Source organism: Phyllostomus discolor, chromosome 10, assembly GCF_004126475.2.
Source record: "Phyllostomus discolor isolate MPI-MPIP mPhyDis1 chromosome 10, mPhyDis1.pri.v3, whole genome shotgun sequence".
NCBI classification, from domain to species: domain Eukaryota; kingdom Metazoa; phylum Chordata; class Mammalia; order Chiroptera; family Phyllostomidae; genus Phyllostomus; species Phyllostomus discolor.
The window spans coordinates 75,277,401-75,299,482 of record NC_040912.2 but is presented as its reverse complement, the minus strand read 5'-3'; the positions used below and the strand labels follow the sequence as shown (position 1 = coordinate 75,299,482).

Sequence of the window (22,082 nt, the reverse complement as noted above, 5' to 3'; positions counted from 1 at the left end):
GCATTTAGCCCAGGCTCTCACTGGACAGTCCTCAAGAGCGTGGAGATGAGAAGGGAGTGGGAGTGAGAGTGGAACGAACAAGATGTCACAGCGGGAATGGGGAGAGCAGGCAGAAAGCCTGAGGAGCAGGCGATGACACCACTGGGACTGTCCCGGGGTACAAGCGGTGCTGTCAGGGACTTGCTTTCCTGAGAGCCAGGAAGGTGTGCGACCAGCAGAGCAAAGGAGCTTCCAGCAGCAGCCGCAGTGGGAGGTGGGAGTAGGAGACAGTGGAGACAGCAAGGGAGGCTGAGAGGTGTCATCAAAGCCCCTGGGGCAGTTTGGTATCTAGGTCAACAGTCCAGTACAGTGGTCCTCAGCGCTTTTAGACCCAGCCACCTTTTCAGGACAAATATTTTGTAATGGCTCTTTTATAATTCTGAAATAAAATTCAGTGATTATAATCCACCTATACATATTAAAAGTCGATATGCTGCCCAGCTGTATTATAAGAGGGAGGACTGTACTAGAAATATATATTCCAACATATAAGTGCTTTTGCATGACTAGTAGAAGTCATAATGAAATCTAATCAGAAGCTTGTACCCAGAGTGCAGTAGTTAGACAAAAAGTCTTGGAGTTTATTGAATTAACTAGTCAAAAACAGTAAAGCCTCACTATAGTTTGATAAGTGGGGTGTCAAATAGTCAACTGGGTGGGGTGGTGCTATCATGGAGTTAATTAAAATCCCTGGGGTTAGGCTGCTTAGCCAGGCAGGGGCTGGGAGCTGAAAATTCAATCCACTGGCATTCCCGTTTTAATATGGTGCCACCTGGTGGCAGTTGTCTGCTCTACTTACACAGGCACGTGAGAGAATCTGGCCTTGAGGCTGCCTGGGCCCCTTGGCTTACTATTAGGCAGGGCTGAGCCTGCAACCAAAGTGTCAGTGTTGCCAACTGACAAGGTATGGGCATGATGGGTATTGACCCCTGTGGGCAGAGCCTCAGATGGCATTGCCCTACTACCCTCTGGACTTTGAGAATTACCAACCAGTTGACCAAAGCTCATATGAAGCTGTTCTGGGCTTTACTGTTGTTGGCGCCTAGTCAGCACCAACAGAAATCCCCAGTTTGGGATGCAGTCAAGAGGAAGCTTTGTTCAGTGCAAAACAATTCAGCTGTGATACATCACAGCTGTGAAAACACCATTTCTGTGGAACAGCTCAATTGTGACACAGCATGGTTGTGCGGCAATGCTGGGGCCAGGCCCCTCCAGCTGCACTGGTCTGCTCTGCTCTGCTCTGCTGAGACATCTTTGGTACTGCAGCTTCGGTCAAGAAACCAGTCTTAGATGGAAAGGGAAAGGGCTCTCTCCCCGTCTCTGATCTCTGATTGGTCTGTCCTCATGCAAATGAGGACTCCAAATCACAGTTTGATTGGTCCCAAAGACTCTGTCCTGATTGGTCAAATGGAGCCACTCTGATTGGTTGGTGAAAATGTTGATGGGTATATAGCTGCACAGCTCCAATTGGATGGGGAAAGCCTCAGTCCTATTGGTTGAAATAGGATTCCGGGAACTCTTTTATTTATTTATTTTTAAATTAGTATTTTAGAGAGAGAGGAAGGGAGGGAGAAAGAAAGGGAGAGAAACGTCAGTGTGTGAGAGAAACACCAATGGGTTGCTTCTCATGTGCCTCCAACCAAGGACCAAACTTGCAACCTAGGTATGCGCCCTGCCTGAGAACTGGCAACTTTCCAGTTTGCAGGACGATGCCCAACCCACTGAGCCACACCAGTCAGCATGCTAGTGAGCACAATGAGATTTGGCCAGCTGCCGCTGAACACAGGCGTAACACAAAGATTGGTGGGAAAGCGAAAAGGTCTTTATTGAAAGGTTGCCCAGTCTGGGGGAGTGGGAATCCCCTGGCTCCAGGCCAGCCTCTTCTGCAAAGCACAGAAAGAACCCAGCCACCCCCAGAGCCGAGTCAGTGTCCAGACACTCTGCTCCATTCTTACTTGTCCTCTGGGTCCCAAGGCTGTTACACAAATGAATCTCTGGCTTCAGGCTCTCTCTCCCTGAAGTGCACACACTTGTGAGGCTGGCTTCACCAAGCCTTGCTGCAGCTTTCTCCCTCCCCCAGGGCCTGGGCCCTGCTGACCACACTGCTGGTCATACAAGGAGAGGCTCCATCTGTGGAGCCTGGTGCCGTTGCTGCTTGCACCCCAAGATTGGCGATTGTTCTGGTCCCCATGTCCATGTGCTGATCTCAGAGTGAGAGAAGGGGTGCAGTCTGGGTCCCCTGTGGCATGGTGCTGCAGTGTCCCTCAGGTAGCTGCTGGCAGGGTGTGGCCCAGTGTGGACTTGCCCTTGGTGTAAACTGGCTCCCGACCAGGTGAATGAGGGGCAAAAGGTAAAAAAGGGTGAGCATAGCCCGGCTCCCACCAGGTCCCATGAGAACTCTGGCCCCCTGACTGAGGAAGGAAAACAGAAGGGCGAGTCTCCATGCAAACTCTGTTTAAAAGTCCAGGCCCAAAATCCCGCACGCAGTAGAAGTGTTCACATTCCCAGCCAATCCAGGCCAGCATCCATCAGGCTTGTCAGCCTGCACAGCATCTTTGCCCCTCCTCCTGCTGTCGTATAAACCTGCACAGTACACGTGTGTTGTGGCCTTTTCAGCCTGCGCATACTCTGTGTAGGCTTTCTCCTGCTGCTCCTCAAGCGGAGCTGGTTTGTGCACCCTCACCCAGGGGGATGGGAATCTGTCAAGAACCAGCTGCACTTTCAATCCCACCACCTCTGGCACTTCCAGAATTGCCTTGGGGTTCCCTGCCCAGCGATCTGGCCAGATCTCCCCCTGTAACAATGGCAGTATCTCCTTTATAATAACATCAGGCATGGGTGACAGAAACACAGAGCAGGCAGGCAGTTCCAGGCAGGCTTCTCCTTGAAGTGCAGTTTGCATAAGAGGCCCTTGTGCAGAAATGGATGCCAGGCTCTGCTTTGTTTGTTTTTATTTGAGCCCAGGGAGCCACTGGGAGCCCTTTTTTAGAAGGTATCTTCTTTCCCAGGGTCCACGGAAATATAGCTCATAACAGCCCTCTCAGACGATGACGAGAATCACATTAGAGTGTAGATGTAAAGACACTATCAAAAAAACAAAGCATTTACCAATGGCATGTCCTGAGGATGAGTGTGTGACAATCCCACGCCACTAGTGGCCACATTCTTCTTGCATCTAGATATTACCCTTCAATGGCTGTGAGGGGAGGGACAGATGTGACAGAAATTCCTTTCCATCTTTGTGCAAGCCGATGTGCTTAACTAGAGATTTTAGGGGGCTTTAAAACCAATAGGGGGCTTCAGAACAAACTATGAGTATTTCTTTGTATGTCTTGGACCTCTGGTGTATTTCCGGTTACTACTACAACTATCAACATTCAAAAACATTGTTTTGTTTGGGGATAATTAAAATTTTAGTGACTTTGTCCTGGCTGGTGTGGCTCAGTGGATTGAGTGCCAACCTGTGAGCCAAAGGGTCTCTGGTATAATTCCTGGTCAGGGCACATATCTGGGTTGTGGGCCAGGTCCCCAGTGGGGGGCGCATGAGAGGCAACCACACATTGATTTTTCTCTCCCTCTCTTTCTCCCTCCTTTCCCCTCTCTCTAAAAATAACTAAATTTTTTTTTAAAAAATCCATATCTCCAATGGGGAAATTAATTGATTTACCCTATAGGTCAGGCAGGAATCAGAGCGAAACCCAAAACTGCCCCTTCTCAGAATATCTGGAGTGTGTTATATGTCTGGCTGTTTTAAGTTATAGCTCCTATAAGTGGCCTTAGCCTTAATGCTTCCAAGCTCTCATTGTAAATGCTCCTCTTAGGAAGCTTTATCGCTCTCTGTGGTTGTTTCCCTCTTTTGAAACCAATTTCGTGGCTTTCTCAAGATTGACCTGTTGTGGAATTTCTTTTTGAAGCCCGGTAAGGAAGACTGTATTGTCACGATAGACACGGATGTGATGGAACTTGGTGGTGAGGGAGAGAGACTGGGCTGTACTCCCACCGCAGCCCGGGCAGGTGGGGGTGTAGAGCGAAGCAGCAGGGTGGGGGCCAGCAGACGGAAAGTGACAAGAGGAAGTATCAGGAGTGAGGGGAATCCTTGCTGAAGGTAAGACCCCTTATGTTTTGTTTTCTAAATCAATAAATAACCTGTGAGCCCTGGCTGGCATAGCTCAGTGGATTGAACGAGGGCTGCAAACCAAAGTGTCGCAGGTTCGATTCCCAGTCAGGGCACATGCCTGGGTTGCAGGCCACGACCCCCAGCAACTGCACATTGATGTTTTTCTCTCTCTCTCTGTCTCCCTCCCTTCCCTCTCTAAAAATAAATAAATAAAATCTTAAAAAAATAAACACACTAAAAAATAAATCAATAAATAACCTGTGGTTCTGAGGGGTCATTAGTGGACCCCTTGGCGCCCCCAGGATGCAGGTCAGGATCCCCATTTCTGTGTACTCAGTGTCCCCAGCTGCTCCGCTTCCTCTACCTGCTGTCCCATCACCATTATTAGTCTTAACTGGCCAGCTCTTTATTATTAATGTTTAGGACTTAAGGACATTCGTGAAGTTTATCTAGCCCCATAACACATTTTTAAGTCGGTCCATCTTGGTATTATTCCTTGAGGACATTTTCTCTGAATTCCATTTCAGAAACTTCGAGGTGCATTCCTACATTGTTTGGGGGGATTGTTTTTGCAAATGTCATGCCCTGGTGGGCTCTAACTGACTCTGGATAACAATGTTTTGTTCCTTTTCTCTTTTAAATGATGTATTTGTTGGCCATTAAAAGGTTTACTAATCCCTTATGTGGTGGAATTTTCATGTAAGAGTCTCTGGGAAATTAATTTCAGCAATAAGTCCATTCAGCCAAAGGTTGTGGTTTCTTCCATTGTTTGGGGGGAGGAACAAGGCAGGGGCAACCGGAGCTGCCTACGGCAGACATGGCCTTTGACTGGGTGTCTAGTAGGATCCAGGCGCTGGAGGATACACACACAACTAAGACCAATCGTTGCTGCGTTTGCTGACACAGCATCTACTTTTCTGGGAACAGCTCCACATCAATTAGACTTCATGGTTGTAAACACAGGAAGTGACAGGCCAGACTAAGCCAAAGAGAACTCACTGGAAGACTAGTGGGAGGTCTTGATAACAATTGAAAGTTAAGGAAACCAGGCCTGGGGATAGGCAGGAGCCAAAAGAGAAGAAATAACCTGGATGGAAACCCAGCAACTGGCACACAGCCAGAGCCACCTGGTCAGGATGCTGCCCCCACTTGTCACATCTTCCCAGGGATGAGTGACATCTCTGCTCAAAATTCAGGAAGGAGTTCTCGCTGCTGTGGCTCAGTCAATTGAGCACTGGCCTGAGAACCAAAGGGTCACCAGTTCGATTCCCAGTCAGGACACATGCCTGGGTTGCAGGCTGGGTCCCCAGTTGGGGGTGTGTGAAAGGCAACCACACATTGATGTTTCTCTCCCTCTTTTTCTCCCTCCCTTCCCCTCTCTATAAAAATAAATAGATAAAATATTTTTTAAAAATTAGGAAGGAGCAGCCAGTTAGCTAAGTCTATATGGTGAATGGACAGGAAGGGTAACAGGAGGGGATGGTTAGTGGAACCAGGAAAAAGAGAGTTGACTAGAAGAAGCCACCTTGAGAGGAGCAGTTTCCTTGTGTTAAGGGACACAGCCAGCCTTTTGCAACTACAAGAGAGGGAATAATTGTCTGGATCCTGTTTTCCCCTCTCCCTCTGACCTCCCATCTGTACTTCTCACTGGCCAAACCCACCTGGAAACCATTCACCTCTTCTAACTTCAGTTTCTAAATGTCTCTTACCAGCTCCAACTATGCTCAGCTTACTTGATTGTAACATGCCAGAAGGAAACTGGTTTTGTTTTAATTTTTATTAGAGGCAGGAAGAAACCCGCAAATACCAGGCATCCTCTCAGCTCAGCTGTTTTTTTCTGGCCCAGTCTCGCCAGGAGTTACCACTCAGCCCAACTGGCGATGCCCAAGGGGAGGGCAGCTGTGTTCTTTCTCCCTCCATCGCTTTTTCCTGTAGCGTGAACCACAGGAAAGCAAGTCCACCAGCCTTGACTTGCAGACCGAGTGGCTCAAACATCATGTCAACCTTAATGGCTTTCTGTGTCTGCAAAATAGAGCTTGTTATCTCTCCCATCCCCTCCCCGAAGGCAGGAAACTTGTCCCTCTGTCTCATTCTCTCTAACACCCCAGCATTGAGCACAGTGTCTGGCACCTAGCAGTAACTCGGCAGATGCTTACTCAATGTTAAGGTAGCATTTTCCAGGTAAATATTCCCCACTCGTCCAGAGGTTGGCCTAAACCCCTGCCCTATCCCTGATATGCACAGACATGGCGTCTTCCAGTTTGCTTTCATTAGGTCCTGGGTGAGAAGAGTCGTATGAATGAAGACTCTCAGTGGTGGGTGGTCACCATCTTCCTTTCCAGAAGCCATGTCTTCATTAGCAACCAAACTCTGCATGGCCCGGGACAAACCTTCATAACTTTACTGTGGGGTGGTAAAAACTCAATTCCTTGCTTGCAGTGAGGCAACCCAAAGGTGTTTCCCAGTTGGCGCCATTACTGGTAGGACTGTTTTCACACTGGACTTGGAGCGCCCTGCCTGTTGTCCCCTCTCCCTGTGAGAGGGGAAGCTGAATTTCTCCCCAGGCCCTGTCCCCTCTGGACTGACTTTCTTGGCTTTGCTTGGCTGCTTGGGGATTTTAATCGAGCAGAAGGAAGTTTTTCCCACTTATTTCCCCAAGGAGTGAGCTCCTGTTCCTTATCAATCCTTTCCCTCCCTGGAGCTGTGCCTGTCCTCCTCATCCCCATAGCACACCCTATAACAATGAGGGACTCACTTGGAGGTTTATTGGTGGAGGAACAGAAGCACATTGTTTTAAACACCATCTTAGTTCTCCCGTGGTCATTCGGCCCACAGTGGGAAAACGGCATTATGGGAGGTGTAGCCAGTGCACCGACAAAAGCCAGGAAGAGCGCCGCGTGTGGCGAGGTGTCAGCATCCCCGTAAGTTCTCTCCGAGGGGACTGGCTACAGGAACGGGTGGGAAGTAGTCATCTGGCTTTTCTTGCTTCCCGAGGCTGTGGCTCAAGGCGGCTCCCGTGGGCATATTCAAGCTGACTAGAGACGCTACAGGCAAGGGTGTGTGGTAGCTGTTGGAATCACTGATATCAGTCTCAGCGTCTGTGTTTCTGTTGGAACCCAGGAATTTGGAGGTCACTGAAAACAATAGAAGAAAGCATGTTAAAAATTTAATTTAAAACTGCTTTTTAATTATGCCTTTTCCAGCATAAGTGCCTTGAACACAGATGTGAGTGTGGAAATGATTGGCAGTGACAATACATCTCTACGGTATGATGTATCTAAGAATGAATTTATAATGAATGGGATGCTGAGCTAGAGGTCCCCCAGAATGGAGAAAACCCCCATAGCTATCACTTGGGGGATAGGGGAAGTGGTGGGCGGGGGTGGAGGGGGGAGGCCATGGAGGGTTACTTTGCATATCTGAAGAGCTTGGCCAGTGTTTTAGTAATGTTAAAAGCTGTGCCTGCTTAGTGCCAGGGAGATGGGCAAGACTCTAACCTGTGATGTGTGATGCAATGTAGCTGCAGGGGCTTCCTGCACCTGCATGAGCTGTGTGAGCAGCATGGAGGTGACTCCTACGTCAAGGGGCCACACTTGCCAGGACTAACAATGGCAGCTGAGAAAGCAGAAGAAGCCAGAGTGCTGGCAGATGTAACCCAGTGTGGGTGGACTTGGGAATGGGGTTACAAAGGAAGGTCAGCACTGGAATTTAAACCCAGGAGCCAGCAGCTATGCTGGGGCTTAACCATGCTGTTGGAGCACAGAGAGGGAGGTCTCTCTCTCTCTGCCAAGCTCTCTCTTAGCCATGCTAGAGCTCTGGACCATGTGGGGAGGAGAGTAGGAGAGCCACTAGAGGCTCTATCTCACTTGCTCTCTTGATCATACAGCTGGGAAGGAGAAGCCCCTTGACTATGTAGCAGCAATGCAAGGTCTTGGCCGTGCAATTTGAAAGGATGCAAAAGAATTCCCCGGCCCACCATGGAGATGCAGTTTTGGATTGAAAGCAGGAATCTAGTGAGTCGAGCACAGACGCTTGGAGGAAGCCAGGACACAGGTGGGAATCTGCCCAGCTAAGTTAAAGACTTCTGTTTCTTTTCCTGAGAGACAGTAGCCCTGACTGGCCTGTTTTGGCAAGGGGAGGCAAGACTGTGTTTGTGGGTATTTCTTTGTTTCTAAAGGGCGTGGGATTTAACAGCAGAATTCTGCCATTGTTCTAAACCTGTATAACTTTTGAATAAATAGTTCCTTTCTTTCTCCTAAGACTCTGGCATTGGGAGTCATGGTTATTCTCAGCAGTGGACATTAGAACCCAGGACAATAGAAACTAGGGGATCTGTTACACACTGAGTGGAGAAAGCCAAGCAGGGGGGAGGCTGGAGCTAAGGCCTGCTCTGCTGAAGTGGAACAGACACCTCTCCAAACCTTAACCATTGCTTTTATGTGCTCAGAATCTAATGTGTTATGACTCAAAGGCAAAATCTGAACCCACTGGGATCTGCCTGATGCCCACTATAACCGGCCTGGAGTCAGCATGGGCACAAAGAAAAACTTCAGAGTTCTCCAAAACAATAACAATTTAAAAACGCAACACATAGTGTGTCTAGAAAACACACAGTATGGCTAAATTTTTTTAAATTTTTGATTGCAAGGAAAATACATACTTCTTTTATTTTTTAAAAGCACCAAAATGAAAACAAAAATCCCTCTCACTGTAAGTATTTGAAAATTAATGCAATAAGGTTTTGTTTGCTTGTTTTTTTCCTTTTACTTTTTGCAATGAGTTTTTTTAAGTGTAAATTTTTGACTCACTTAGCTAGAGACTGGCAATGTGGTTGAATAATCTAAAAAGAACCACTCTTTGCCACAGAACATTTAGAAATTTAGATAAAATATTGTTAACATAATTTTAAATGCATTGTTGAACTCACAAAAAGGAAAGAGAAATTAGAGGCCCCAAACTGAAGCCAGTGACATGAGAACTGAAGCTGGGGCGGGCCGCAGGGCTTGTGAGTCTTGCCCACCAGTCTTCGTGACTTGAGACATAAAATCCTGGGCTCTTGCCAGGTGGGAAGTTTACTGAGGTGCTTGCATGAATCCAGGACTTGCAAAGCACATTCTTGGCAAAAGGGTACACCAGAAAGAAATCCAGCCAGTGCCACAAACCTATCTGTATCCACCAGGATTCTGCGTCAAAAGGGAAGCCTCTTCTGAAAATTCTGGTCTATGGGCCTGTCCTCATGTGGTGTGGCCCAAGAACTCCCGAACTGAGAAGCTAATACAAAAAATTTAGCGCCCTGGCTGGCGTAGCTCAGTGGATTGAGCGTGGGCTGCGAATCAAAATGTCGCAGGTTCGATTCCCAGTCAGGGCACAGGCCTGGGTTGCAGGCCACGGCCCCCAGCAACCGCACATTGATGTTTCTCTCTCTCTCTCTCTCTCTCTCTTTCTCCCTCCCTTCCCTCTCTAAAAATAAATAAAAAAAAATAAAATGAGATTAGCAACAGAATAAACAGGAAGAACCTTGGTTGAAAAGTTATCACTGTCTATAAAAAAAGCCATTTAATACCATCAGCAAACTAAATCCTCATGACAAAATAAAGCTTAATTATTAAAAAAAATTCTCCTGAGTCGGTAATATCTTTGAGGTGCTTGACAGAGCAAAATCACAGTGGCTCCTTAGGGTCTCCTGTCACCCCCAGTGTAGGCCCACATGAGTCCCACAGATAAAGGCCTAGTTGAGAAAATATGCTTGCGGTAAAAAATGACAGCTACAGCTCTGGCCGGTGACTCAGTTGGCTGCAGCATCGTCCTGTGCACCGAAGGGTTGTGAGTTTGATCCCTGGTCAGGGCGCGTACCGAGGCTGCGGGTTTGATCCCCCATCGGGGTGTGTTCCAGAGGTGGCCAGTTGATGTTCCTCTTTCATAGTGATGTTTCTCTCTCTCTCTCCCACTTCTTCTCTCTCTACAATCAATAAAAATATCCCTAAGTGGGGATTTAAAATAAATTTAAAAAAGGAAAACATCTTTAAAAAAATGATAGCTACAGACATCTGCAAAACCCACATGGCATCAGTATCTGTGTGAGAGGAAGCAGAGAGAGGCAACGGGGCATCTGATGTTCCTGCATCTCCCCCAGATTCTCAGGGAAAAGGGCAGCGGGCCAGTCTGAGAGGAAGGAAACTGGAAGTGCGTATAAAGGGTCCTTCTGTTGTCAAATCTGAAGGGGCTGGAGTAGGATGCGCCTTGTGAACTCTCAAAGCCATCAGAAGACACTTCCCTGCAGGACACAGCCTCACAGTAGGGAAAGACCACTGAAAACGGAATCCACACTGAGTAGGACCGGAACAGCAGAGGCAAAGGAAAGAGCAAGGTCAGCTACAGATAAGACTGAGGAACCCAGTCCCGGAAGGTCGTTAACACTTCACCAAACAACAAGGAGAGAGCACCAGAGCCAAAGCCAGGAAGCTACACTGACCCATCTGTCATTCCCAAAGGCTGAGAAAAAAACATTTCACATAAAAATAAACTGCATCAGAAAAGGTTCATAATAGAAACCCGCACAAAATTATACAAGAAAAGATACGAAGCATTTTATTGCACGCTAAAAAGTGCTGTAAAGCAAATGCAAAATGCAGAAAGCATTTCAACATAGGCTAAAAGAAATTAAGAAAATGATAGAATACATGAGAGAACAAAATAAGTCACAATTAAAAATATTTATACATTCAGTGATAAAACTGAGAAAACAGATATTTTGGAAACAAACAATCATTATTTCCAAAACAAAGCCTAACCGGAAAGAACATGAGAGCAAACAAGCAAACCACCCAATGCCTTATGAGAAATAGAAGGATAAAAGAAGGAAAGTGTAAAGAATAAAAAAGACCCTGGTCAGGTAGCTCAGTTGGTTAGAATGTTGTCCCAATACACCAAGGTTGCAGGTTCAATCCTGATCAGGGCACCTGTAAGATTCACCCAATGAATGCATAAATAAATGGAACAACAAATTGATGTCTATCTCCCCCCCTTTCTCTCTCTAAAAATCTTTTAAAAATGAAAGTGGCATACTTATTAGACAAAGATGATACAACATTGAGACCTGGCTGGTGTGGGTCAGTGGATTGGGTGCCAACCTGTGAACCACAGGGTTGCCGGTTCAATTCCCAGTCAGGGCACATGCCTGGATTGTGGGCCAGATCCCCAGTTGTGGGCATGCAGGAGGCAATCACACACTGATGTTTTTCTCCCTCTCTTTCTTTCTCCCTTCCCCTCTCTTAAAATAAATAGATAGATAGATAGATAAATAAATAAATCTTAAAACAGAAAGATGATCCAATAATAAGAGTACTCAAAGAAGAAAATTTTACATTACAATTTAAGAAACTATCTTAAAGTTAGAAAAAAGAAAAAGATCTGGTAAGTACACATACAGGCAGCCTGCGCCCTGGGAGAACTGGGTCGGCAGGACCACCACTGGACCCTGGGACTGAAAGCACTGAGAGAGAGGATGTGTGGAGAGTCCTTTGTATGAGCTGCTGCCTCTATCTCCTCAAGCTGAAAGAGAGGGGCTTCCTGGGACCACCCAGAGAGCTGCAGCTCTGGTCCCTGGGAGCTGGGAGACCCAGTAGGTGGGGGTAAAATTCCTGCCCAGGAAACATGGAGGACAGGAGAGATGGGAGAATTGGTTTCTTTAGTGGTGACATGAAGTTGCTTCTGCATCCTAGAGGCACGGTGCTCCTCTCTAGTGGCCAAATTCTGGGAGGATATTACCTGAGGACCAGACACAGACAGCTCCAGAGAGAGAGAGAGAGAGAGAGAGAGGAGAAAGAGAGAGAGAGAGAGAGAGAGAGAGAGAGAGAGAGAAAGAGAGAGAGAGAGAAAACCAGCATGGAGCCACTGTAAACCCTACCCAAGAGGGGTCCCTTAAGGAATGAGGGGACTCGGACAGCTAGTGCCTGAGTACCACGAGCCCCTGCAGAGCCAGGGTCTGAGAGGGCTGCTGGCCAAGTGAAAGGAAGTCCTCACAGAATCAGCAGAGCCGCAGTCAGGGGACCAGGCTGAGGGAAAGGAGATGTGATCCGTTCAGAGTCTGGATCATCTTTAGGTGCTGGGCATTTGAATTCCAGAACCAGTGCTGTGCTTGTTGTTTAAATGAGCCCAAGGACCTTTTATATTCTAAGAGGGAGTCCATAGGCTATGGGCCCTGTCCAGGGAACAAGCTCTTATTCAGAGGCAAGAGGAGAATTTCTCTCACTGAAAAAAATTATAAAGGAAGACAAACATAAATTTGCATTTAGATGATACCCAAAAGTTGAACTTGTTCAATATACTGGCTGCATGGTCTCGCTCTGGATTTCTATCACTCATCACAGAAAGACTCGACTCCGATTGCTGAGGAAATCAGGAAGACTCTGCAGCCAGCAGCCGTCTCCCCTCTGGGATACTGTCTCTCCTGCTTTACAGGAAACACAGATGACAGGCAAAGATAGGCAAAGAGAACTCAGGATTGTCTTACTCACGGGCCCCTTGTGAGTTGGGAATGGAGGCAGTCAGCATCTAAGTCCACAAATCTGCTGTATTAGCTTCACCCCATCCCTTCTGCTGAGCCCCTCCCATACACAAACACTGGGCGCAGCGTGGCAATTACAGGGAGGGGAGGCAGGGAGGGTGGTGGGTGGAGGTGGACAAAGGTATAAGGGGGATAAATGGCAATGGAAAATACACTAAAAAATAAACTATTAAAATTTTAAAATAAATGAAAAAACACTGGGGTTTGCCTAGAATATTCAGTTCTATCAGCCACAGACTGTTTTCAAGGACAGACTAACAATAACATTGAGAGGAAAGTTATATACACAACTATGCAGAATTTAAAAAAAAAAAACAAAAAACCCAAGACAGGTTGGCAGAAGGTATCACGACCCCACCTGTGCTCTGCACTGCAGGCAGGGGAGCTGGAGCTGGCTGTGCGGAGGACTCACCTGTCTGCCAGGAGCGGAGACCTGCCTGGGAAATGTGAGAAACTGCCGCTGGTCCACTCGGCTGCCAACAGCATGGAGTTCTCGCTGGGCTGGGAGGATGGCGGGAGGCTGCTCACAGGCTGGATGGAGAAATTCAGAGTCAGATGACCAAGTCTGCTCCCTGATAGTTCTTGGCCTCCTCTGGTCAGAACCATGAAGGAGCTTACTTGAGTCTTCCAGCCCAGCCCTGGGAACCTGTTCCTGAAACATCAAACCCCAGAATCATCAGAAAAAAAACGAGGCCTCAGGGAGGATCAGCTCTGCTCTCTGACGGGCTGCTGTGGCCTCTCGGCCCAGAGGACCAAATCTGAACGCTAAGGACTGGAGCAGCAGGAACTGTAAAAGCTGCCTCCTCCGGAAGGCGATAGGTATCTAAAGCACACGCCTTAAATGAAAGGAGGACGGTGCTGGGGAGTCTGAAACCTGGAGGTTTTAGGCAATCCGATCTGGCAAGCGTTTCCTTCCTCTGCCCTAAGCAGATCCTGGGAGGGCCTTCTGTGTGTCAGGGGGAAAATAAAGCCTTAAATAAACTGAAAGGAAAAAGCAAATCCTTGGGGGAAATATGGCAAAGATTTGTGATGAAAATTACAAAAACTTGTGATTAAAGTTCTTGATGTATACCAGACCACCAACTTACACTACACACCAGAATAAACTCAAAATGGATAAAGGATTTAAATATAAGTTGTGATACTGTAAAAGTCCCAGAGGAAAACATAGGCAGGAAAATTTCAGATATTTCACATAGCAATATTTTTGCTGATATATCTCCTGGGGCAAAGGAAATAAAGAAAATAATAAATGGAACAACATTTGCTTATTTTAAAAACTTTTTAAAAGTTTCTGTACAGCTAAAGAAACCATCATCAAAAATGAAAAGGGAACTGACTATACAGGAAAACATATTTGCCAATGATACATTGGACAAGGGTTTGATCTCCAAAATACTCACATAACTCAACACCAAGAAGACAAACAACCCAATTAAACAATGGGCAAAGGACCTGAACAGACACTTCTCCAAGGAGAAGATACAGATGACCCATAGACATATGAAAGGATGCTCAGCATCACTAGCCATCAGAGAGATGCAAATTAAAACCACAATGAGATATCACTTCACACCTGTCAGAATGGTAATATAAACAAATCAACAAACAGGTGCTGGTGAGGATGTGGAGAAAAGGGAACCCCAGTGCACTGTTGGTGGGAATGCAGACTGGTGCAGTATGGAATTTCCAAAAAAAGTAGAAGTGGAACTGCCTTATGATCCAGTGATTCCATTGCTAGAAATATACCCTAAGAATCCTGAAACACCAATTCAAAAAAACTTATGCACCCCTATGTTCATAGCAATGTTATTACAATAACCAAGTGTTGGAAACAGCCCAAGTGCCCATCAGTAGATGAGTGGATTAAAAAAACTGTGGTACCTTTACACAATGGAATACTTTGCAGCAGAAAGAAGCAATGCCTACCCTTTGCGACAGCATGGATGTAACTGGAGACTATTATGCTAAGTGAAATAAGCCAGTCAATGAAAGATAAATACCATATGACCTCATTTATAACTGGAAGCTAATGAATAAAATAAACTAATGAGAAAAAATAGAACCAGAGACATGGAAACATGGAACAGGCTGACAGCTGTAGGAAGGGAGGCGGGAGTGGGGAATGGTGGGAGGAAGGGGAAGGGACTAGTCAAAGAACATGTGTGAATGACTCATGGACATGGACAACCGGAGTGGGAGAGACGGGTGGGCTGGGTGGAGGGGGCAAAAGGGAAAAAAATTGGGACTGTGATAAAATAAGCAATAAAAACAAAAAAACCCTAGTACATCACATTTTATGTAGATAGTGTTTTGAAAACAACCTTCTTCATTTAATGAACATACTTTCATATCATAGCAAATGCTGTGCAAATATAATTTTATATTTTAATATATGAATATACCATAATTCCCTTAAAAATTCTGGATGTATAAAAAGCTTTCTTTTACAAATTGATTTAGAAAAATACAAGGATACCAAAAGGAAAATGGCCAAAGAACAAACTAACCACTGCGTAAAGAAAAAACGGTAACAATGTGTAAACTCGCTGAAAATCAGACACGCCACTTCTTTTCACCTATAGTTATTAGAAAAAGAATTACATTTATAATTCTCAATTGTGATAAGAATGCAGTGATACAGACACTCGTACTATTGGCAAGAGTATAATTTGGCATGGACTTTCTAAAAATAATCTGGCAATATGTATGAAAAACCTTAAAAATATTCATAACCCCTTGAATTCTACTTCTAAAAATCTACTCTGAGAAACGGTCAAAAGTGTGGACATTACCTATAAATGCTTGTTTTAGCATCATATACAATGATGAAAAGTTAGAAACAACTGTAGATATCTGATTTTAGGAACATAAAGTAAATTTTAATTCATTCATGTAACTGAAGAGCATGAAATCATCAAAATGATGTGTATGAAGACCTTTTAAAAGAAATGGATCCCAAACAATAAAAAGCTAAAGGCGTAGTTTATCACCGCCAAACTGGTATAGAAATGCTAAAGGGACTTCGTTACGCAGAAAAAGAGATAAAAAACACAAATAATAAAATGGCAATAATGGCAATAACTACATACCTACCAACAATTAGTTTAAAGTGAGCCCTCCCATCAGAAGACGTGAAGTGGCTGAATGGAGAGGAAGGCAAGGCCAGCACTCACGCGGCCCACCGGAGACCCTCTTCAGACCACAAGACACACAGACCGTTAGTAAAGAGGTGGGAAAAGGTATTTCATGAACCTGAGAGCCAAAAAAGCTGTGGTAGCAACATGCACACCAGACAAAGTGGAGTTTAAAATAAAAACTGTAACCAATGACAAAGAAGGATATTTCACGTGCAAGAGCCAAGACCTGGAAGCAAGCTAAGTGTCCATAGATGGATGACTGGATAAAGGAGATGCGGTACGTGTACAAGGTCTGTTCAGAAAAGTCCAGCCGTTGTTAATGTAAGGAGAACAGTTTGCCAGACATTGATGTGACCTGGCAGCCAAGGAGAGTGGACTGGAATGTGCATGTGTGAACAATGACGACTTCACTGTACTAGTCAGTGGGGACAGTAGACACTGTTGAAGGAGCATGTGTACTGTGTGGCCATCACGTTCAAAATAAGCGAGTAGAGCAATGAATATTCAACAGATTTTGCATTAAGCTTGAACATTCCTCCATGGAAACTATTCAGATGATTCAGAAAGCTTTCAGGGACGACACAATGAGTGCAGCACAAATAAAAGTGGCACAAATGCTTCAAAGATGGTCAAGAATCTGCTGAAAGTGACCACGTTCTGGAAGGCCTGCAACAAGCAGAGCACCTGAGAATGCTGAACATGTACGGGCTGCAATGAACAAAGATCTGTGACTGCCAGGGTGAGAACTAGAAGCTGATCTGGGGATTCCAAAAACTACTGTGTCCAAGATTTTGACTCAGGGTCTTGGCAGGAAACGTGTCGTGGCAAAATTCATGCCAAGGCTTCTGCTCCCACAGCAGAAGGAACAGTGGCTAATGCTTTGATTCAAACCACTACCCACGAACCAGATTTCCTCAAGATGGTTGTAACTTTGAAGGGAACTGAGACATCCTTGTCCTATGTATAATGTTTCTTATATCTTGTATCTTCTTCAATAAATGTCTCTATTTTTCATATTACCTGGCTGGATACTCTCTGGAATCCTACTTGGCCACAAAAAAAGAATGAGATCTCACCATTTGCTACAATATGGATGGACCTAGAGGGTATCATGGTCAGTGAGATAAGTCAGACAGAGAAAGACAAATACCGTATGATTTAATTTATATGTGGAATCTAAAATACAAATAAAACAGAAATAAACTCATATGGGGATGGAGGGAATCAAGAAAAAGGATAAAAGGACTCATGGACATGGACAACAGCGTGGTGTTTGTGGCGGGGGGAACTTGGGTAAAAGGGGGGTAGATGATAATGGAAGAAATATAATAAACATAATAAATAAATTTAAAAATTTTTTTAAAGAAACAAACTCGTAGGTACAGAGAACAAACTGATGGTTGGCAGAGGAGAAGGGGTTTGGGCGGCTGGGTGAGAAGGTGAAGGGGCCGAGCAGCACAAACCGATGGTTGCAGAGGAGTCACGCGGAGGTAACGCACAGCATTGGGGACGCGGTCAGTGATGTTATCACAGCTGTGCACAGTGCCAGGTGGGTGCTGGGCGTACTGGGGAGCACTTCACGAGTTATATAAACACCCAACCACGGTGCTGTGCGCCTGAAACTAATGTGATATCGAATGTCAACTGTCACTGAAAAATGCAAATTTTTTTTAATGGAAAAACTGTTTATGATGTGATCTAAATTGAAAAAAGCAATATTCAAAGGTGTATATGTATTTAATGTCCTCAAATACGTCAGGTAAACATTAATTTACAATGAAAGACTAGAAGGAAATATGCCAAATATTCCAAGTGATGGCTTGGGGCTAAAGAAAAATGGGGCCATTTTTCTGTAATATTCTGATTTTCCTCATGGAGCATTATTCCTTCATGGTACTGAAAAAAAAAAGAAAAGAACACTTTTAAGGGAGTTAAGTACATCCTAGCTCTTCCTTTAGAAAAACTAATTTGCCTCCATTGGTGTGTGCATATCAGGTATCACCGACCTTTGAAATGAAGTCTCCTCATCCCCCCAGCGCAGTGGACTTTAATACTCATCAGTGCTCCCAAGCAGCGGGGGAGGGGGGTTGCCATGCCTCCAACCCCATCCCCCCCAAAGACCTCGGCGGGAGGGTCCCACTTACTGTTGCTTCCGTGGAGCTGCTGCACAGCTTGGGCACCAGGCAGTGCGTGAACTGGATCCTCGGGTCTTTGGTGGTGATGGACAGACCTTGCTGCAGAATTGTCACCAAGCGGACCCAAAACTGAAACACAGCCTCTGGGTGTTTCTCGTGGAGCTTCAGGTAGTAGATCTTTTCCGTCACTGTCCGAAGGCGCAGGATGCGCTGGAGCCGGTCACAGATTTGGAGCTCCACAAACTTCAGGGGGAGGATCCTGGGCACAATCAGGAAATCCCCATAGCCGAGGAGCCCGGGATCTGAATCCACCACGCTGGTGCCTACCTAGAGTGTGGCTTGACCTCCCTGGGCCTCCACCTCTGCCTGGGGGTGCACATGGAGAGGGCTTGTGGTCTGCGAGTGGGAGGGTCCCACAGACTGACCCTTCTTCCTTTCCAGGGCCTTAGTAATGAAAGAATCTGCCCATGTCAATGACAAACACTGGTAACTGGTGTAGTGTATCTCTTGTAATCCTCACAACACCCATTCAGTGAAGGGAAGATAAGTATTATTAATTCCGTATTTATAGGTTTGGGGTTTTTTAAAAAGATTTTATTTATTTATTTTTAGAGAGGGGGAAGGGAGGGAGAAAGAGAGGGAAAAAAACACCAATGTGTGGTTGCCTCTCATGTGCCCCCTCTTAGGGACCTGGCCTGCAACCCAGGAACGTGCCCTGACTGGGAATCAAACCAATGACCCTTTGCTTCTCAGGACGGCACTCAATCCACTGAGCCACACCTGCCGGGTGTGGATTTTACAGACTTTGAAACTGACTCTCAGAGAAGCTAAGGGATTTGCCCAAGTTCAGATCTAATGGGAACTGGAACTAAGGTTTTCCGACTCCATGTCCAGATCCCCTCCACCCTGTAACCTGATTAACTCTGTTGAAAGAGTAAGAAGGTACATCCAGCATTTTTTGCAGTCTCAACACCTAATAATCCCACTTTCATACACCACACCTTTTTTTCACCTTCTCCCCAGGTCTATAGTGACGAGATAAAAAAGACCCGAGGTGATCAGCGACTAGGCTGAGACAGACTGATACTCCACCCACCGCACTAAGCACAGTGCTCAGCATACACAGATACTAAAGAAAAACTTGTTAAATGAACGAATGAGGTTCTACGTGGCTTGTACACAAGGAACACTGTCCTTTCTCTCCATCCGAAGCCCAGCAGCAGAACGACGCAGTGTGTCATCCCGCCCGTCCGGCCCCTTCCCGAGGCCTTTCTTTACCTGCTGAGGGTGATGACCGGAGCGCGGTCAGGTGTGCTCCAGGTGGAAAGCTGACCCTGGGGCCAGGTGACATTGGCCATCAGGAGGATGTTGGGGAGTGGCAAGGAGGGCACGGTGGAGGTTACCCCAAGGATCACGGTGGTTGACCCTTCATAGACATTCATCCAGTTCCCGGGCTTAGTGACCTAGAAATCAGCCCCGGGTGCTCGGGTCAGAGAAGCAGAAGACAGGAGGGGTGGGGGGTGTGGGGACATGGGTGCCAGAGAGCAACTACAGCCTGGTGAAAGCTGGGAGCACCCGTGCTCCTCCCCTGCATCAGCCCGTTGGGCTGGGCCGGGCCATGGCCTGCATCGCCCTGCGTGTGGTTCTCCCCAAACCAACAAGCTCATTGGCACCAGCAACGCCGTGTTGCCCTTCTTTGCATTTTCTGCATCATCTAACTTGATTATTATTCTTGTTTGTTTTTGCATCGTCTAACTTTAATGGGGATGCACTGGTAAGAACAAACTTTATTCTTCCATCTTTGGGTAGAAGCAGCCAGCATGGGTTTTTAATGGTCTGGAAGGGAGATTATGTGAAGACAGTTCCAGGAAGGGAGGAGAGTGAGGAAAATCCCATAATGCTCTAGGCATAAACGGGCGAACTTGAGACTGAGATCCTCTGGTTTCACTAGCCAGAATGGCTTCTTTCGCCTCCCTGGGACTTTAAAAGGCCACAGCATTTTTGGACCAACCCCTGGGAACAGGTTTTAGAAAGGGAAAGAAAGGGTACCTGGATAAAGTTGCTTTCGAACACTGTTGAGTTGGGAAACAAGTTGAATTCTGGAGAATGAATCAGTTGACAAAGAGGGCCATCTTCCACCCCAAGTTCCACTCCAGGGCCTGGGACCCTGACCTCGGGAGGGAGGCCCCTGATTTTACTCATTGGATCTTGGGAAGAATGGGCTGGGGAACATGCCTGGGGCTCCTGGCAGACCCAGACCCGCTCCAAGGTGCCGATGGACTGCTGCCCCCTCCCCTTTCCTCCACAGCTCCCCCCCTCCCTCCTGCTTTACAGGCTGACCTCCAGGCCAGGGGGGGCCTGCCCACGGGCTCACAATGGCAGGAATGACATCAGGAATGTGAGGGCAGCAACAGGAAAGGAAAAAAAGAGGAAAGGAAGAATCAGGGAGGAGCAAGGCTTTTCTCTCCCTTTTCTTGCTCACTACAAACTAGCAGTAATGAAGCCTATTCCGCTTTTCATCCCATTCCCCCACAAACACAAGGAAAATGTCTCTCCCAAGGGGACGCCAGGACAGCAAGGGAGGCTCTCGGGAACCCGGCCTTCATCCCTCCCCCTCCCAGGGAAGCCTCTCACAGACTTGCTCTGTCCCTGTGACTTGTGCCTACATAAAAATTACCTTGGGGGTGAGATCACTATGGATATATTTTGTTACGTTGCATTCTGAAGAATCCATGGAAAAGGAAAAAAACATGATGTTGAAAAAAAGGGCTGTGTCCCGGGACTCGACCCATTAGTTCGGTGACGTCGTCCACGCCACTGAGCCTCCTTCTGTCTCCTCTGTAGTCAAGTGACACGGTGGCTCCGGAGTTAAGGCCTCAGGTTAATAGTCAACAGAAATTTAAAATTCGTACTTGCCATTTTCTAAGCGTGTTGTGAGTAGGCTCACCTCCATGCCCTTGCTCCCTTAATGCTCCACTGGCGAACTCTCCCCTAGTTTGACCATCTATTCATTTTGAAAAGTTCAGATCCTCAGAGATGTTTTCCCTTAACTTCCACCTTCTGCCAGCACTGTCCTATACACATATTCTATCACGGAACCACAAAATGTTATTAACTTGTTTACATGCTTCTCCCCCTACTTTCTTATGTTTGCCATCTGAGGGAGATGGTGATGAGGTCTTAGTCAGTGCCTGCTACCAGTAGGTACTATAAGCAGTATATCAATCAGGATGGGCCAAGTTACACTGCAGTAACAAAAAACCCCAACCTAAGTAGCTTAACAGCAAAGGCTGATTTCTCACACCGCACGTTCACCAGGGATCAGGCGAGGGCCCTGCTCCACGCATGCCTGCTCCAGTACCCTCACGAATAGAACAGTTCTGCCCAGAGCACCGCTGGTTGCTGCAGTGGGAGGAAAAAGTCTTTGAGGGTTTTTGAACCAGTGCTTACATGCTCCAACCTAAAATTGACATGAGTCACGTCTATTCATACTCATTGGCCAGAAATAATTCCTGGCCCCTTCTAACCACAAAGGGATCAGGAAGTGCAATTGTCATGTGCCCGGAAGGCAAGCGCAGGAACACTTGGAGAACACTAATGACTACCACTAATGACCTACTAGTCAATAACCATTCAGTTCGCTATCCCTCCTGCAGGAGGAATACATTCACCATGCATGCCCCAAGGGAGACCACCCAAGAATTCCGTTCAGCCACAGCATTGTTCGACTCAAGAATCTGAGTGATGCACAATCGTCTCTAGACCAGTTTCAGATGTGGCTTGAGATGGAGACCTACAGACTAAAAGAGACAAGCCATGTGCCCCCACACACCTACTATGTAATGGGGCCATACGGACAGGATCAACACAGTGAGGGGAAAGGGGGAAGAATGGGAGACACAGCAGCCCAGTGATTATGATGTTCTACTGAGCAGATGTGATGAAAGTGAAAGGGATTCCCTTGATTAGGCCCCCACTCTGCATCCTGGGAACTCATTCCCGGGCAATTGTTTCAAGCTACTGAGATGTTAACTTGTTGCTGCAGCATAACCTAACCTAGTGTCTTCTTGACTGATAGCAGAGAT

General features: G+C 46.4%; 1 protein-coding gene across 3 annotated transcripts; it reads right to left on the bottom strand.

Annotated features, from left to right (window-relative positions):
• Window positions 1-5,643: 5,643 nt before the first annotated feature.
• Window positions 5,644-19,501, bottom strand: FAM71F2 (family with sequence similarity 71 member F2). 3 transcript variants are annotated; one of them, XM_028526049.2, is made up of 5 exons: window positions 19,276-19,501; window positions 18,007-18,256; window positions 13,135-13,253; window positions 10,010-10,115; window positions 5,644-7,290 (listed from the first exon to the last, which is right to left on the bottom strand). In XM_028526049.2, the coding sequence occupies exons 1-5, from the start codon at window positions 19,437-19,439 to the stop codon at window positions 7,288-7,290; spliced, it is 642 nt and encodes a 213-aa protein (XP_028381850.2). In that variant the 5' UTR covers window positions 19,440-19,501; the 3' UTR covers window positions 5,644-7,287. The 3 variants fall into 3 exon arrangements, with proteins under 3 accessions (XP_028381850.2, XP_035866772.1, XP_035866771.1); XM_036010879.1 differs by lacking the exon at window positions 10,010-10,115; XM_036010878.1 differs by lacking the exon at window positions 5,644-7,290 and having other exon boundaries at window positions 9,780-10,115.
• Window positions 19,502-22,082: the final 2,581 nt, after the last annotated feature.

What these genes read in the sequence shown, in the direction of transcription:
- FAM71F2 (XM_036010878.1), bottom strand. Translation starts at nt 19,439, where the DNA reads ATGAATGTCTATGAAGGGTCAACCACCGTGATCCTTGGGGTAACCTCC. An exon ending in CCGGTCATCACCCTCAGCAG is followed by an intron (nt 18,257 to 19,275) that starts GTAAAGAAAGGC and finishes GATTGTGCCCAG; the next exon opens with GATCCTCCCCCTGAAGTTTG. An exon ending in TCTCCGCTCCTGGCAGACAG is followed by an intron (nt 10,116 to 13,134) that starts GTGAGTCCTCCG and finishes TATTGATTGTAG; the next exon opens with AGAGAGAAGAAGTGGGAGAG.